This window comes from Pantherophis guttatus, chromosome 1 (assembly GCF_059756535.1).
Source record: "Pantherophis guttatus breed Tessera chromosome 1, ASM5975653v1, whole genome shotgun sequence".
In the NCBI taxonomy this organism is placed as follows: domain Eukaryota; kingdom Metazoa; phylum Chordata; class Lepidosauria; order Squamata; family Colubridae; genus Pantherophis; species Pantherophis guttatus.
The window spans coordinates 257243669-257260469 of NC_142063.1; the positions used below are offsets into that span (position 1 = coordinate 257243669).

A 16801-nucleotide genomic window follows, 5' to 3' on the forward strand; every position below is an offset into this window, starting at 1 on the left:
ATCGGACATTAATACAATTGAGCAAGTCCAGAAATATTTCACGAGAAGAGTCCTCCACTCCTCTGCTCGCAACAAAATACCTTATGCCACCAGAGTTGAAATTCTAGGCTTAGAAAACTTAGAACTACACTGCCTTCGATATGACCTAAGCATGACTCATAAAATCATCTGCTACAATGTCCTACCTGTCAATGATTACTTCAGCTTCAACCACAACAATACATGAGCACACAATAAATACAAACTTAAGGTAAACCGCTCCAAACTCGATTGCAGAAAATATGACTTCAGCAACAGGGTGGTCAATGCCTGGAATGCACTACCTGACTCTGTGGTTTCATCCCCAAATCCCCCAAATTTTAACCTAAGACTGTCTACTGTTGAACTCACCCCATTCCTAAGAGTTCTGTCCTAAGGGATGTGCATAAGAGTACCAGCGTGCCTACTGTCCCTGTCCTAATGTTCCCTTTATTTGTATTCATTTTATGTATTCAATTCATGCTTATACTTATATATATTAACTAATACGTACTTGACAAATAAATAAACAAACAAACGAACAAATAAATAAATAAAATAAACTTCTCTCTAGCAACGTGTGTGCTTTGGGTTGTTCTGTGTGTGGTATTTTTATGGTGCCTGTTATATATGGCTTTTTAGATGTTGATTGGGGTGTTGAGGACTGGCTATTAAGTTGTTGGCTGTTTGTTTCTAATGCCAAGCCCTCACCTCCTAAGTACTTGTACTATATAAATTAACAGACATAGAACAGCCCAAAGTACACACTCTGCTAGAGAGAAGTTCCCTGAGGATGGGCTCCAGTATGAATCCAAAAGCTCGGAAGACAAAACTGCTGGTCCCATTGACCGACCCAGATTGGATCCTGCAACATTATCCTGGGTGATGTATATTCACCTTCATTTGTAGGCTATTTCTGTTTACATGCCTAATGAGAGATTATTTGTAGAAGCACAATAAAGAAAGAATAGGACTGTACTCTGTATACTACACTGATGGCAATGCCTTCCCTACTCTCTGAATTTCTGTCTGCCGGGACCACACCCGCGTATCTTAATTTTGGCAAGCGGGCATTAAAGGATTTCTCAAAGAAGAGACTTTTCAACCAGCTGGAGGTTCTCAACTGTCTGATGAATAAAACCAAATACCAATCAAACTTTTTATCCCAACCAGTACCTTACCTGTCATATTGAACATGGGATTATGAGTATTAGCTGCCAGAACATTGGCACGCATGCCCATGGCCCAAGCTGAATGGAATTCGATAGCAGTTAAATGTGGGAGGACGTTCATCCAGGCTGTCGGGAAAAGCATGGTGTCCACAGAGAGCTGGGTTACGAGGGTTACAGCGGGATCATGGAAGAGAATATCAAAGCAAGTGAAGAGGCCAAATTTTCCAAAGGCAGTATCGAAGGTTGCAAGTTCAGGCTCTTTAGGGAAATCAAATTGACGTTCCACCTTAAACAGGTTAAACTGTTTAAAAGATAACACATTTAGTTAACAGGTAAGGTGTTTTTCAGTAAACGTATGAATCATGTAACACTGACTTAACACTGACTTGCAAGTCATTTTTAACTGAAAGTGAAAGTGTAATGCATTTTTAAAAAAGAGGAAAAAAATCCCAAAACTTCTTTAAATTCTGATTGACTGGTTTCCCAGAACCTCTGTGCCTATTAATAATGTAGTATCAGCACCTATTACAAGGAGAATATCTTCTTTATGTAATTGAGACACATTTATAGTGGTCTCCTGCATTTTCACAGAGCTTGGTTCCAGTTGTGCTGGAAAACAAATATCTTCTATTATCTATTTTAATTATTTCATTTAGGGCTCATTTTTGGTTTCAACATTGAAATAATCTTGATTATATATGCTATATCATTGGGTACAACAAGATCTAGACAACTCTAAACAAATGGGGCTATCTGGGGGTTAACCCCACAAATGGGGTTATTGTGGTGACATGCAGACAACAACACATATATATATCTGCCACTTTGTGAAGTGTGAAATTTGTAATCTTACCTTGTGGTATCGTGCCACCAGCTTTCCCTCTGAATCAAAGACAACATTTGTGTTGTATTGATAGCGGCCATCACGGGGGCACTTTGGGTCTATATAATGGCAATTCTTCTTATCACCCATATTGGCAACCACATAGATCGAATTGCTCCTGGCCAGACAGCTTAGTCTTTTTTGGACTGGAGTAGATCCAAATCTAAATGTGAAGACCACAGAACTGAAGAATTAGTACAATTAAATTCTGTTAATTTATCTCCATGTTGAAGGATGTAATACAGAAAGAGACACCAAAACAGGCAATAAATCAGAAGCGAGGTTATTTCTTTTAAAATACAAAAGAGAAGAAAGAAAGAAAGAAAAGAGTCATGAAGGTTGGAGTAGGTGAGCTTTAGATGCTGTGAAATCTTTTTCCTTCCAGCTATATTTCTGTTTGAAATTGATTCAGGAAGGGGTTTTTTTCACTGAAGAGGAAAAGATACGGGAAATAATTAGGTGCTCTCAATCAGTGGAACACCAATTCACTGGGGAAAAGATGAAATGAATCTTTTTGGCACTGGTTCCCTGCTGAGAGATACTTTGAATTAATAATGATATAATTTAGTAGGTTGTTTATAAATCTACAACATGTAATTTATAAAGTTATTTGTTTGATATTGTGTGAATCCAGTAACTGTAATTTGTAAATCATAGTCTAAGCCTTAGTATGCAGCCTTAGCCATCAAATTATGGTTTATTTAATAAAATACAGTTAAGCAAATAATAGATTAGTGTATCTAATGTACCCAGTTTCTTCCCCACTCCAAATTGCTCCATTCCCATACCAGCTATTTTCAGCAATGAGACTTTAAACACACATAAGGGCAGAGATTAAACAAAATCAGTTAACTTACTTTATTTATGTAATTTATATATTCCCATCTAAACAACCATGATTCTAGGTGGTAAACACACACAGAGAGAGAGAGAGACATATGTATGTATGTATGTATGTGTATATATATATGTGTATATATATATATATATATATATATATATATATATATATATATATATATACATATATACATATATACATATATACATATATATATATATATATATATATATATATATATATATATATACACACACATACATACACATATATATGTATGTATGTATGTATGTATGTATGTATAATTGAAGATTGGAAACCCTCTTCTTTAGATTGTTCTCATAAAAGAGAACATGCCACATCCAATTACATTGTGATTTGATTAATAAATCCAGGATTCCATGCTGTTGTTTTCCTTCTGTTATGACATGCTACCTTTTGGCACTTGGAGCCCTCCTAATATGTTGAGATATCTTCTAGAAGATTAAACTAATATGCCCATGCATAAACATGTACATATAGAAGATGACCAGGCTGAGCCTGAGGGAGGGGTCAAACGCGTCATCAGTCCCTTCATGCCCACAAGAGATATAAGTCCTGGTCAACTTGAAATCCTACTCTTAACTCTTGCTAATTTCCCTTGGCCGCTAGTAGTTCAGATTCTTGTAGAGAGCTCAAGCTTACAAATAATCTTGATGACCATTTGAACAGTCTGGACACTTGACTGTACTCTCACAGGGTAAATAATGTTACACAAGGAATAGAAAAAGAATGAGAATTAGTAACTGAAGAATTAAAGGCAGGAGATGGGAAAAAAAGGACACACCATTTATTATGCTTCTGCATTCCTTTCTATCCCTACCAACCATGGATGTGTCCACCAACATCACATGCCTTTTGTTTCTTATATTTCTCACTTCCCTTTTTAAAAAAATACATCAACTCCATCCAACCTTGATTTTTTCTTTTTTTCTTTTTTTTTAAATACTTTATTGATTTTTTGAAAAAAGGTTTTTTAAAAAGAAAATATCAAATCTCAGGTAACATCTGAGGTATCGTGCGATTACATATATACATTATATACATCAAGTATCTTCAAATCTATCATTATTAGAAATAGGCATATCCTTATAGTCTTGTTCTATTATTCCACCATTTGTACCACCTTTCCCATACTGTCTTAAATTTTGAATTCTCATTGTCTTTAAGAACACTAGTTAATTTTGCCATTTCTGCACATTCTAGAATTTTATTTGTTATTGTCATCTCTGGAGGGATTTGTTTATCTTTCCAGTATTTTGCGAAGGTTAATCTGGCCGCTGTTATAATATGTATAATTAATTCTGTCTTGTCCTTAGAGAGCCCATCTCCTGTCATTCCTAGTAGAAAAATTTCCGGAGATAATTTTATATCTTCTTCCACTATTTCTCGCAGCCAAGTTCGTATTTTTGCCCAGAACTTTTTTGTCTCCGAGCAGGACCACCACATATGAAAGAAGGTGCCAACCTCCTTTCCACACTTCCAACAAATTCCTGAGGCGCTAGGAAATATTTTTGCTAATCTAGCTGGGGCTAGATACCATCTGTGAAATATTTTGTAGTGGTTCTCCCTATAAGTTGCTGATTTAGTAAGATTATAGTTTCTATTCCAAGCCTCCTCCCAGTCATTGAAATTTAGTCTGTGGCCAATATTTTTTTCCCAAATGCTTAGTTGATTCCTGGCTATCCCTTCTGCTCTGTCTTCGCCTAATAAGAGGTTATAAAATCTGGCTAGCATTTTCTTTTCAACCCCAACATAATTTTGTCTAAATTGTTGTACTTCGTCTCTATACCAAATTGATCCCTATCTTTTTGATATCTAGAACTTATCTGCATGTAGCTCCATCAGTCCAAATTAAAACCTTGATTACTTAGTGTTTCTCGTGATCTAAGAATACCATTTTCATCTAATATGTCTTTGTACGTGCCAAATTTCACAATATCCCTTTTATTAGTAGTAATCAACGCCTCCATAATTGAGAGCCAAATCGGTACTTTCGTATAAAATCTTTGTCTAATTTCTTCCCATGTTTGGATCAGAGTCTCCTTTAATTTGTGTCTGTGGAAATATGATTTCTTTTTGTTCTTTGGGTCCCATAAATAAGCGTGCCAGCCTGCCTGTAGATCGTGGCCTTCTAGCGTCAGGATTCTCTTATTTTGTAATGCGACCCATTCTTTGATCCATACTAATTTGGCCGCTTTCTGGTAAACTTGCCAATCAGGTAATCCGAAGCCGCCCATGCTTCTTTTCCCTTGCAGTGTTTTATATGCAATTCTTGCCTTCTTCCCTTCCCACAAAAAGTCTCGCACCTTCCTTTCCAAATCTAGAAAATATTTTTTATCAAGATTCACTGGAATGGTTTGAAATAGAAATATAATTTTGGGGAGAATATTCATTTTAATTGCTGAAATCTTACCTGTAAAGGACAGTTTTAGTTTCTTCCATCTATCTATGTCCTGCTTTATTTTTTGTAGTAATGGACTATAATTGTCCTCTTTTAAGGAGGAATACCTTACAGTGATCCAGATTCCCAAATATTTTATTTTCTTTGCTATTTGAAGTTCAAGGGACTTTTCTAACCGCTTCTTATTTATCTCCGTCATATTTCTTGCTAAAATTTTAGTTTTAGTTTTGTTAAGCTTAAAGCCAGCAACTTCTCCATACTGTTGTATTTCCTGGAGTACCTTGGGATCAGATTTCAAGGGATCTTCCATTATTAAGGCCACGTCATCCGCAAAGGCTTGTATTTTAAAATTTTCTTTCTTAATTTGTAATCCTTTGATTTCTTTGTTGTCTCTAATCTTTCTGAGTAGGATTTCCAGCGCCATTATAAAGAGTAGAGGGGACAGGGGGCATCCCTGTCTAACTCCCTTTTGTATCCAAAATGTCCGTGTCTTATCCCCATTTATTAATATGCTTGCTCTCTGTTTATAATATATATTTTCAATCATCTTTCTAAAATTTGTCCTGAATCCCATCAAATCAATTTGGTTAATCATGAATTTCCAATTTAGATTGTCGAACGCCTTTTGGGCGTCCAAAAACACTAACGCCAGCTGTTTTTCCAGGTGTTGTTCATAGTATTCTATAACATTTATTACTGTCCTCACGTTATCCCTCATTTGCCTCCCTGGGAGGAATCCTTTCTGATCACTATGAATCCAGCCATTTAGAATTTTTTTTAATCTCTCCGCAATTATACTGGTAAATAATTTGTAATCTGAATTTAACAAAGAAATCGGCCTATAATTTGCTATCTGTTTTGGATCAGCACCTTCTTTCAATATGAGGGTAATATTGTGGGAATGCGGTGGCCATAGTACATGTATAGACCAGTTTAACTGGTTGGACACGTGTATGGAGTTTAGCACCGAAATAATCTGACTATGAAAAGCGGGTTCATATGGATACTCTCTAAAGGGCCCTATTTTGTTCTCTCTTTGTTCAAAACATAGACTGTATTTGCAAAGATAAGAGACATCTTCTTGCGGAACATTCCTGAGAAGTGAGGTAATCAGATAACAGGAGATGGGCCTCTCGCCTGGTAGTAACTGGCACCAAATAACCAGAGTTAAGTCTTGTTTTTGCACCTTAAGTATTGCTTTCCTAGAAATCACATGATTTACTGTAATAGGTAGAATGTGAAACTTATATGGAGAATATATGGATGTTTTTCTATCTCTTGTATGTAATATGAGATGTGTAGCCATAATAACGCCTTCTGATGACGCTGTATTTTGATAACTAATAAAAGAGATGGTAGCCTTTTGTTCGCTGCTTCCTCATCCCGAGAAACACCTGTCCTTGTGTTTTTCCTAATCTGGACTAATCATGAGAAGCCCACCAGGATGAATGCAACATAATATAGGTTTCTTTCCAGGAGTCTGGGATTCTTGTACCAACTAGTACCTCATTAAATATATCTAACAATTCTGATTGTAGTTCTTCCTCGAATTTTGCATAGATTTCCCCCGGGAGACCGTCTGGACCTGGTGTTTTATTCTTCTTTATTTTGGCGAGAGCCAGTTTGAGTTCTTCTATTGTGATTTTATTATTTAACATTTCTCTCTCTTCTTCCGTTATCTGTGGCAAGTTAGCTTCCATCAGGTATTGTGCAATTTTGTCTGGGTCAATCACTTCCTCTTTATATAAGGCTTCGTAAAATTCTCTCGCTCTTTCTAATTTATCCACTTCTTTTGTCAAGATATCCCCATTAATGTCTTCTAGTATAAGAATTTGATTTTTTTCCTGTTCTTTTTTTAATCTATATGCCAGCCATCTTCCCGACTTGTTGGCGTTCTCAAAGTGGTAGTGTTTTATTCTCTTAATTTTTTGCGCCAACTCTTCCTGATCCAGAATGTTAAGGTTATGTCTTGCCATCATCCATTTTTGTTTGGCCATCTCATCTCCCGGGTTTTGTTGTAGTTTACTATCTGCTTCCTCTAATTTCTTATTATAATCCTCTCTAACTTTCCTTTCTTCCTTATTTTTGAATGCCGTATACGATATCACTACTCCTCTCAAATACGCTTTCATGGTATCCCATACAATTTCCTTCGCCGTACCTTGCTTGCCATTCTCAATAAAGAAGCGCTTAATTTCTGCATTTAATTTTATTATAAACTCTTTTTCATTCAAAAGGTTGGACCTTAGACTCCATCTTTGTTGTCTTCTCTTGTTAATATGGTGCCAATGTATTTCAAGAAGTTTATGATCTGTCCAGGTATTTATATTTATATCCGCTTTCTTAATTTCTAAACCTAATTTTCTAGTAGTCCATACCATGTCAATTCTAGACCAAGAATTCTGTGGGTTTGAGAAAAAAGTATATTGGGAATCGTGAGGATGTAAAGTGCGCCATATATCAATTAATTTCATCGACAAGATCAAAGAAGCTTTTTGGTAGAGGTAATCTTTTATTTCTTTTTCTCTCCCCACTTTTATAATCTTTCAGTGGATTAACAACTCCATTAAAATCGCCTAACATACATATTTCAGCATGGGCCTGACTCCCTAATTGTTCGTGTAGTTTTTTATAAAATTGTCCCTGTTACTCATTTGGAGCATATACTCCCACCAACATCATTTTTGCGTTGACTCTCCTAATTTCTACCATTAGAATTCTCCCTTTAGTATCTTTGTACTTTAATTCTGCCTCGATTCCTTTTTTCACATATATCGCCCCAACCTTGATTTTTTCATCTTCCCCTTCCCCTCAACCCAATTACTCTTCCTTTGTACTTTCAATGTATTGTCTGCACTTCATTCATACTAGTCACTTATTTGTATTCAATCCAAATCTATTCAGAGCCCATGTATTTTTTACAACTGTCGGTACACTTTCTACCAAATGTACATGACATAAAATTTCTCCAGTTATTTCCCCACTTTCGATAAACAAGTAAATTAATGTACGTAATTTCTTCATCTGCTTGCAGTAATCAGGTTTAATAAAAACCAATGTAGGCCAGAGAAATGCATGTTGCAGAACATTTTTTTATACCTGGTCAACAGTATCAGGATTGCTTTGTGCAATGACCACTCATTTTTTCTACTTCCCCCTCCCCAGCAGCAAATTCTTTTACAAATATATTTTACCTTGATGTAACATTGCATGTATTATAGTATTCATTCCTTCTGTATTCTATTATTGAGGCATGATCAGAAACTGGAGAAAAGGGGGTGAGGGTGGGAGTGTGTCCAGAAATCAAGCAATTCAGGAGACCCCCAGGAATGAATATGAGTAGGTCTTTGAAAGTACAAGGTACCATCTCTCTCTCTCTCTCTGTCTGTCTCTCTGTCTCTGTCTCTGTGTGTGTCTCTCTTGCAAATACTTGCAAATGTGTTCTATGCATTTCATAAGTAATTGGTGGCTTTTATAAAAGATGGCTATAATAAACACTTGGTAATCAAAAATAATTTCATTCTGTTAAAAAGAATTTCTGGCTTTAAAGAGATCTTTTTCCCCTCTGGTTTTCTTTCACTTTGCTTTTCTCTGTTAAATGTGATTCTGTCCTCCAGACTTCCTTTTTTTGCCAAATTATGTCAAGTTGCCAAATGCTGCCTTTTTCTTGTGCCAAAATGTGCTTTTGACGAAGGCATTAAGCAGGGGTGAAAAAAAAATGACAATACCTAGTTGCTAAATGAGGGGCAAAATACTGACAAAAATGCCTCGTTTCTTAAGGTCACTGAAAGAGATGAGGATGGATAACAAACTAGATGTATCTGGTTCTGCCAATGTGCTGCTTGCGCTCTTTTTATTTTATTTATTCTATTTTGTCAAGCATATATAAGATAATAGGTAGAAGTATAAACATAATTTGAATACATGAAAAGAGTAAGAGTAAAAAGGAACATTAGGACAGGGACGGTAAGCACGCTGGTGCACTTATGCACGCCACTTACAGACCTCTTAGGAATGGGGTGAGGTCAACAGTAGACAATCTAAAGTTAAAGTTATGGGGGTTTGGGGAAGTTACCACAGAGTCAGGTAGTGCATACCAGGCATTGACCACTCTATTACTGAAGTCATATTGATGATATTGTGACTATAGGAGGGGTGAAATCCAGCAGGTGCTGACAGGTTCTAGAGAACCGGTAGCGGAAATTTTGATTAGTTCAGAGAACCGGCAAATATCACAGTGGCCTTTCCACTCCAACTAATAGAACATAGAATGACTTATAACAAATAGAAATAAGTTGCCTATCAAGTCAATTTGTTTAAAAGAAAAATGGGGTTCAGAAACTTCACTGCTTGTTTCTGTGGGGAAGGATTTTTTAAGGCTCTGAATATAGGAAATGCCAATGCTTGTTTAAAAGAGCTAAGAGATAATTTAACATTGCTCAATATTCAATTGGTACAATCATTCCATTGATGAAACATGAAGAATTCAAACTTGTTCATTTGATTTCAAGATGAATAGAGTATTTATGGCCTGAAATGAGGATTGGATTGTCCATATCTTCCTCTTCCCAGATATGACAATGAAACTAAGGAAAGGAGAAATTTAATCAACAATATTGACTTTTCCTGGGAAGATACTCTTTCCCCTTTACCAAAGCAAAACAGATCAGTTGCCTCAACATTCATCACTGACACAGTAATTAGTATATAAGATCAGCTCCCAACCAACTTGAAGATGATATTGTGACTATAGCAGGGGTGAAATCCAGCAGGTTCTGACAGGTTCTGGAGAACTGGTAGCAGAAATTTTGAGTAGTTCAGAGAACCGGCAAATATCACCTCTGGCTGGCCCCAGAGTTGGGTGGGAATGGAGATTTTGCAATATCCTTCCCCCAGGAGTGGGGAGGGAATGGGGATTTTGCAGTATCCTTCCCCTGGAGTGGGGTGAGAATGGAGAATTTGCAGTATCCTTCCCCTGCCATGCCCACCAATCCACACCCACAGAACCAGTAGGGAAATTTTTTTAATTTTACCCCTGTCCCTCCCCATTTCCTCTTCTTTCACTCCTGAGCAGCTTAGCAAGCACAGTTAATGATTAGAAGAACACACTTAAAAATGGGAATGAATTACTGGGATGGATGTACTTGGGCATAGCTTGGCATATCTTTTGACTCAAGATGGACTTCTGCTGATTACATGGCTGTTTTATAGTTTTCTCATCATTATGGAAGTGATTTATCATTTCCTGCTGAGAAATTTTATCCATTTCTCAGGCTTGCCTAGTGAGATATCCTGGTAGTTCCCATCCAAGTGCTTACTGTATTCATTTTGATCCTTAGCTTTTGCAAGATCAGCTAAGCCTGGCTAGATGCTGGCTTAAATTCAAATTTGCATTCTGTTGCAAACATTTTGGGGAATCTTGAAGCAGATATCATTTTTCATCCTATTCCTTGAGTGGTTATAAAAACAGAAGCAGAGATTACATGCACTGCCTGAGCGCTGTGGAGAAAGCTTGCTATAAATATGTACTCAGGCCCTAATTATTGTATTGCTGACCATTATTTCAGTTTAGATTAAATCCATCCCAGTCTATGTAGCTGACAGATATTGGCATATTCTCTTTTTTTTATTTTTTTGTAATTTGTAATTATTTTATATATTGTTTTTAAAATAATATTATTCTTTTTAATTTTATGATTAAATTGTATTCTGGAACCCTTCTCTGAGGCCAAGGGGTAGTTAAAAAGTGTGATAAACAGACAAACAAGTAAGCAAGCAAGCAAGATATGGCCATGCTGGTCAGGGTGGATGGACACTGTAGCTCAACTTATCTGGAGGATGTATACAGATGATAACAGGTGAGGTCTAATGGATGCCTAAATGGGATGCTACAATGGAAAGATCCTTCCTACATCAAGACACATTGACCATGTCATGGTGTACCTTCTAATACTGAAACACAAACCTAAGAGAAGGCTACCACAGTCAAGTGCCTTTAAACTGAGACTACACAAAAGCAAAGCACAAGATACCTTTCAGGATCGGTACATGGAATCCAGTTGATCTGTGGGTCTGGAATGTCCTCAAGGTAAGGATAAATGGTCTCTCTGGTGAAGTTAAATCCATATATGGCATCTTCTGGAGTCACAATGATATGTGCTCCCTGTCAAAAGAAGTGAAGGTAAAGCACCTTCCCTTGCAGGACAACCAGATGTGGTATTCAGCAGGTTCTGACCAGTCCTGGAGAACCAGTAGGTGAAATTTTAAGTAGTTCAGAGAACCGTTAAATACCACCTCTGACTGGCCCCGCCCCCATCTCTTCTCTGCCTCCCAAGTCCCAGCTGATCGGGAGGAAATGGGGATTTTGCAGTATCCTTCCCCTGGAGTGGGTAGGAATGGAGATTTTACAGTATCCTTCCCCTGCCACACCCACCAAGCCACACCCACCAAGCCATGCCACACCCACCAAGCCACGCCCACAGAACCAGTAGTAAACAAATTTGAATCCCACCACTGAGGACAACCATTTTACCAACAAATGCATATTAGCAAGTAGTACCCAGTACCTGCTTTGCTGCTTTTTGGATGGCATCTTCTAAGATGTCCATGTTTTGGTTCATCAATTTTAAGGCCTCTTCAGGGGAAACAGGCTTTCCTGTTACTTCTGGCTGTATGACTGCATGTTCGTATACTGCTGCGGTGTATTTGTCCAAGGCTAAAGTCCTGAGCCCCGCCAGAAGTATAAAAATAAAAGCAAGCTGTAAAGATGAAGAGGATGCCAATGCCATGTCCTTATAGACTGGGGGGGAGAGAAAACAAGATTGAAAAGGTAGATCAAGTGAAGACAGAGTGTTTGGAAATAGCATATATTTAATCAGATGACCTTTGATAATGTGATTGTTTCAGTTGTTGAGTTTTGATAGGGTTTCTTGAAATGAATCAGTAACAGTTTGATGCACTTTGAACTTTTTATGCTTCCAACAATATTTCTGTGTTTTGACTCTAATTCAAATCACCCAGACAAAGAAACAAATCTTTGAATATGTATGGTTAGATTCAATCTGAGCAAGCAGGCATATTGTTTTGCTCTTAGTCTTCTTCCTCTTTAAGAAAAAAAGGAATATTGTACTATTTTTCTATAAATATTCCAAAACTAAATATATAGACTGAAATCTAGGTGCTCTAGATTAAAACACAGTCCTCAATTTACACATGGTTGCTTAATGACCAAAGTTACGATTGACCCTTCTCAAAAGCCATTTATGGCCCAATGTTGAAGTTACGATAGCCACACCTATCCCCGTTAGAGTCAAGTATAGTCTCCCAAAATTAATTCTATTGCCTCAATTTGCCTCTCTCTTATCTGGGCAAGTGGGAACACTTCTAAAGAAACATTTACAATGGAATACTTTTTAAAGCAATTGTCTCAATTAGAAATAAAACAAAGAACGCAAAAAGCCGATAACATTCAAACTTGTTCTACTCACCGGCTTTCTTTTGCAACTTCTGCTTCTACTTCCTCATTCTGGAAGACCAGAGGTTGTCCAAAACAATGCCTGGAATGCCTGGATGAATGCCTGGAAGGGTGATTACTGGTTTTTATTGGACCGTCTCTTGATTTTGCCTGAGTCCAACTAATAGTTAACACATTGCTTTCCCAATACTATTTGGCACCTAATACAAGCAGTTGTATGCTGATTAGAGTCTCAGACTTTTGTCTGTTTCTTTGCAGGGAGAAACAAAGTTGCTCATAATTTCAATCTGCCATAGAAAGAGAGAAGTGGGCAACTAGGAATGCATTATCTGTCTCTGTGGTTTCATCCCGAAACCCCCAAAATTTTACCCTAAGACTGTCTACTGCTGACCTCACCCCATTCCTAAAAGGTCTGTAAGGGACGTGCATAAGAGCACCAGCGTGCCTACTGTCCCTGTCCTAATGTTTCCTATCTATTTTATGTATTAAGTTCATGCTTATACTTATATATATTACCTAATACATTCTTGACAAATAAAATAAATAAATAAATAAACAAACTCTATACATAAGTATGTATTGTAGATGAATATAAGGAAATGCCAGTTGCTAACTTAGAACAGAAAAGCAAATGATAGACTGTATTTTAAAATTGCCCATCTGGAAACAGATTTCTTAGTAACTTAACTTTGGGAGATGTTTTAATTCATTTATTAAATTATTTATGAGCCATGGTGGCACAGTGGTTAGAGTGCAGTACTGCAGGATACTTCTGCTGACTGATTGCAATTTGGCAGATCAAATCTCACCAGGCTCAAGGTTGACTCAGCCTTCGATCCTTCCAAGGTGGGTAAAATGAGGACCCAGATTGTTGGGGGCAGTGGTGGGTTGCTCCCAGTTCTGTCTGGTTCTATAAAACTGCTAGTAAAACTGACGGGAGGCTCCACCCACCCAGCACGATGTCATTATTGGTGATCTGCCCATGAGCAGAAGCTTCTATACATAAGAGAGCGAACCGATAGTAAAGGTAAATAGAACCGACCCCTGGTTGGGGGCAATAGGCTGACTCTGTAAACCACTTAGAGAGGATTGTAAAAGCACTGTAAAATGGTATACAAAGTCTAAGTGCTATTGCTATTATGGGAAAAAGTGATTAACTTTTGTGAAAGCTATTTAAGAATTGATGTTGGTTTGAGAATTGGCACATAATGCAATAATGATTTGCATACAGCAAGTAAAATATTGACTCTACCTGTGATGCTATGAATGGAGTGAGGAGGAGGAGGAGAAGAAGAGTCACTCCAGAGGACCCATGTCTGGGATGCTTGAATTGTTTAAAGCAGCAAAACAGATTTTTACAAATGGCGATCTTGGGATCAGTGGAACGTATTCAGTGATAGGATGTCATATATTTTTAAGCATCCTTGAACCTAACAATCCAAGCTCACAGGTGCTACAGTTCATTGGCTCCTAAACACTTGAGGGATGTTCCTGGCAATAAGCACCAGGAAGGATTTATATATAAATGGCATTTGCATATAAAAGCCCCAAGATGTCTCAACATATACTGTAACTTTACCAGTTAGCATAAAAATAAAGTATAATAACTTTCAATGAGAGCTTTAATCAGCATTCATCTACTAGATGCCTAAGGAAGGCAATGTGTTAAATGTAAGTTCAACTCACACAAAATCCAGTGGACAAACAATTTGATGCAGTGATTAAGATCCTGGACTAGAAACCAGAAGACCATGAATTTTAGTCCCACCTTGGGTACAAAGCCAGTTAGATCACATTGGGCCAACCGCTCTCCCTCAGCCCCAGAAAGAAGGCAATAACAAGCCACTTCTAGAAATGTTACCAAGAAAGCTAATGGGATTAGGCCAGGAAGTTGCCAGGAATCAACAATGACTTCAAGGCACAATAATAACAATAACAACAATAACAATAATAAAAATAATACATAATATATAATACATAAAATATCAATTTGCCCTGCTTTCAGAATATCCCTAATACCCAAGACAGTCACTTCAAGCTGCATAAAGATAAGACTGATCGTAGGAGATATACATATATATATCACTGATATCTATATATCAGTGGTGAAATTCAATTTTTTTTACTACCGGTTCTGTGGGCGTGGCTTGGTGGGTGTGGCTTGGTGGGCATGGCAGGGGAAGGATACTGCAAAATCTCCATTCCCACCCAACTCCAGGGAAAGGATACTGCAAAATCCCCATTCCCTTCCTACTCCTGGGGGAAGAATATTGCAAAATCTCCATTCCCACCCCACTCTGGGGCCAGTCAGAGGTGGTATTTGCCGGTTCTCTGAACTACTCAGAATTTCCACTACCGGTTCTCCAGAACCTGTCAGAACCTGCTGGATTTCACCCCTGACACACACACCTTTCTTGCTTATAGTACAGTGATACTGCCTTGCCCATAATCCTTCTTTTAAGATTTACATATCACATTCCAGTAGTTTATAACAAACTGCCATTTTGGCCACAATATGTGTGTCCAAGTAAGCCAGGGAGACTTGCTTAAATAAATCAAGTGATTTATTTTAAGGGGAAAAAAGTGTTGTAAACACAAAAAGAAAATTCAGAACATTTTATTCACTACACAGTGGCCTTTCCACTCCAACTAATAGAACATAGAATGACTTATAACAAATAGAAATAAGTTGCCTATCAAGTCAATTTGTTTAAAAGAAAAATGGGGTTCAGAAACTTCACTGCTTGTTTCTGTGGGGAAGGATTTTTTAAGGCTCTGAATATAGGAAATGCCAATGCTTGTTTAAAAGAGCTAAGAGATAATTTAACATTGCTCAATATTCAATTGGTACAATCATTCCATTGATGAAACATGAAGAATTCAAACTTGTTCATTTGATTTCAAGATGAATAGAGTATTTATGGCCTGAAATGAGGATTGGATTGTCCATATCTTCCTCTTCCCAGATATGACAATGAAACTAAGGAAAGGAGAAATTTAATCAACAATATTGACTTTTCCTGGGAAGATACTCTTTCCCCTTTACCAAAGCAAAACAGATCAGTTGCCTCAACATTCATCACTGACACAGTAATTAGTATATAAGATCAGCTCCCAACCAACTTGAAGATGATATTGTGACTATAGCAGGGGTGAAATCCAGCAGGTTCTGACAGGTTCTGGAGAACTGGTAGCAGAAATTTTGAGTAGTTCGGAGAAGCGGCAAATACCACCTCTGGCTGGCCCCAGAGTGGGGTGGGAATGGAGATTTTGTAATATCCTTCCTTGAGGAGTGGGGAGGGAATGGGGATTTTGCAGTATCCTTCCCCTGCCATGCCCACCAAGCCACGCCCACAGAACTGGTAGTAAAAAACAATTGGATTTCACCACTGGACTATAGGTAGTCTTCAATTTACGGTCGCAATTGGGATTGCAAATCTGGTCATAAATCATTACGGTTGTAAGCCGAGGCACCCATATGACTCAAAGTGATTTTACAACATTTTTTGCACCAGTCATTAAGCAAATTTGTTGACAGGTGTGAATCCATTCATTCAAATGGATTTCAATTGCAAATCATAGCCAAATGACCACAAAATGCCATAACCAGTTATAAAATTAATTGGTATCCAAACACCCAATTTGCAATCACATGATCGGGGTGGGGCGGTGGGGGAAGCAATGTGACCATTTAGGATGGCAGGGGTGTGATCATTCTATGGCATAAATACTAACAGTTGTTAAGCAATCAGTCATAAATTGAGGACTAACTGTATTAAAAAATACAACTGTTATTTAAGTTTTTTAATATTATATTTAAGCACAGTTGTTCCTGGTTATAAACTATAACCAGATGCCTTCTAGAGCAATCATGCGCAAATGCAGAAAACTACCAATCAACAAGGATATGATACGAATTTTGCCTTTGAAACCCGGGCGCCTGAGTTGGTGTGGGGCTGGAAAGAAGCTA

The 16801-nt window shown here is 37.6% G+C and overlaps 1 protein-coding gene across 2 annotated transcripts in view; it reads right to left on the reverse strand.

The window, feature by feature from the left end:
- The window catches only part of LOC117666274 (pantetheinase-like), a 42717-nt gene extending 29804 nt beyond the window's left edge, over nucleotides 1-12913 (reverse strand). For both annotated transcript variants that reach the window (XR_015731418.1, XM_034418827.3), the window contains exons 1-5: nucleotides 12845-12913; nucleotides 11924-12156; nucleotides 11390-11520; nucleotides 2044-2236; nucleotides 1200-1491 (exon numbers count right to left, since the gene is read on the reverse strand). Coding sequence is in view for 1 of the 2 variants with exons in the window: in XM_034418827.3 (XP_034274718.2) it covers nucleotides 1200-1491; nucleotides 2044-2236; nucleotides 11390-11520; nucleotides 11924-12145 (838 nt within the window). In the remaining variant the exon portion in view is untranslated. The remainder of the gene's footprint in view (nucleotides 1-1199; nucleotides 1492-2043; nucleotides 2237-11389; nucleotides 11521-11923; nucleotides 12157-12844) is intronic.
- Between the last annotated feature and the right edge of the window lie 3888 nt (nucleotides 12914-16801).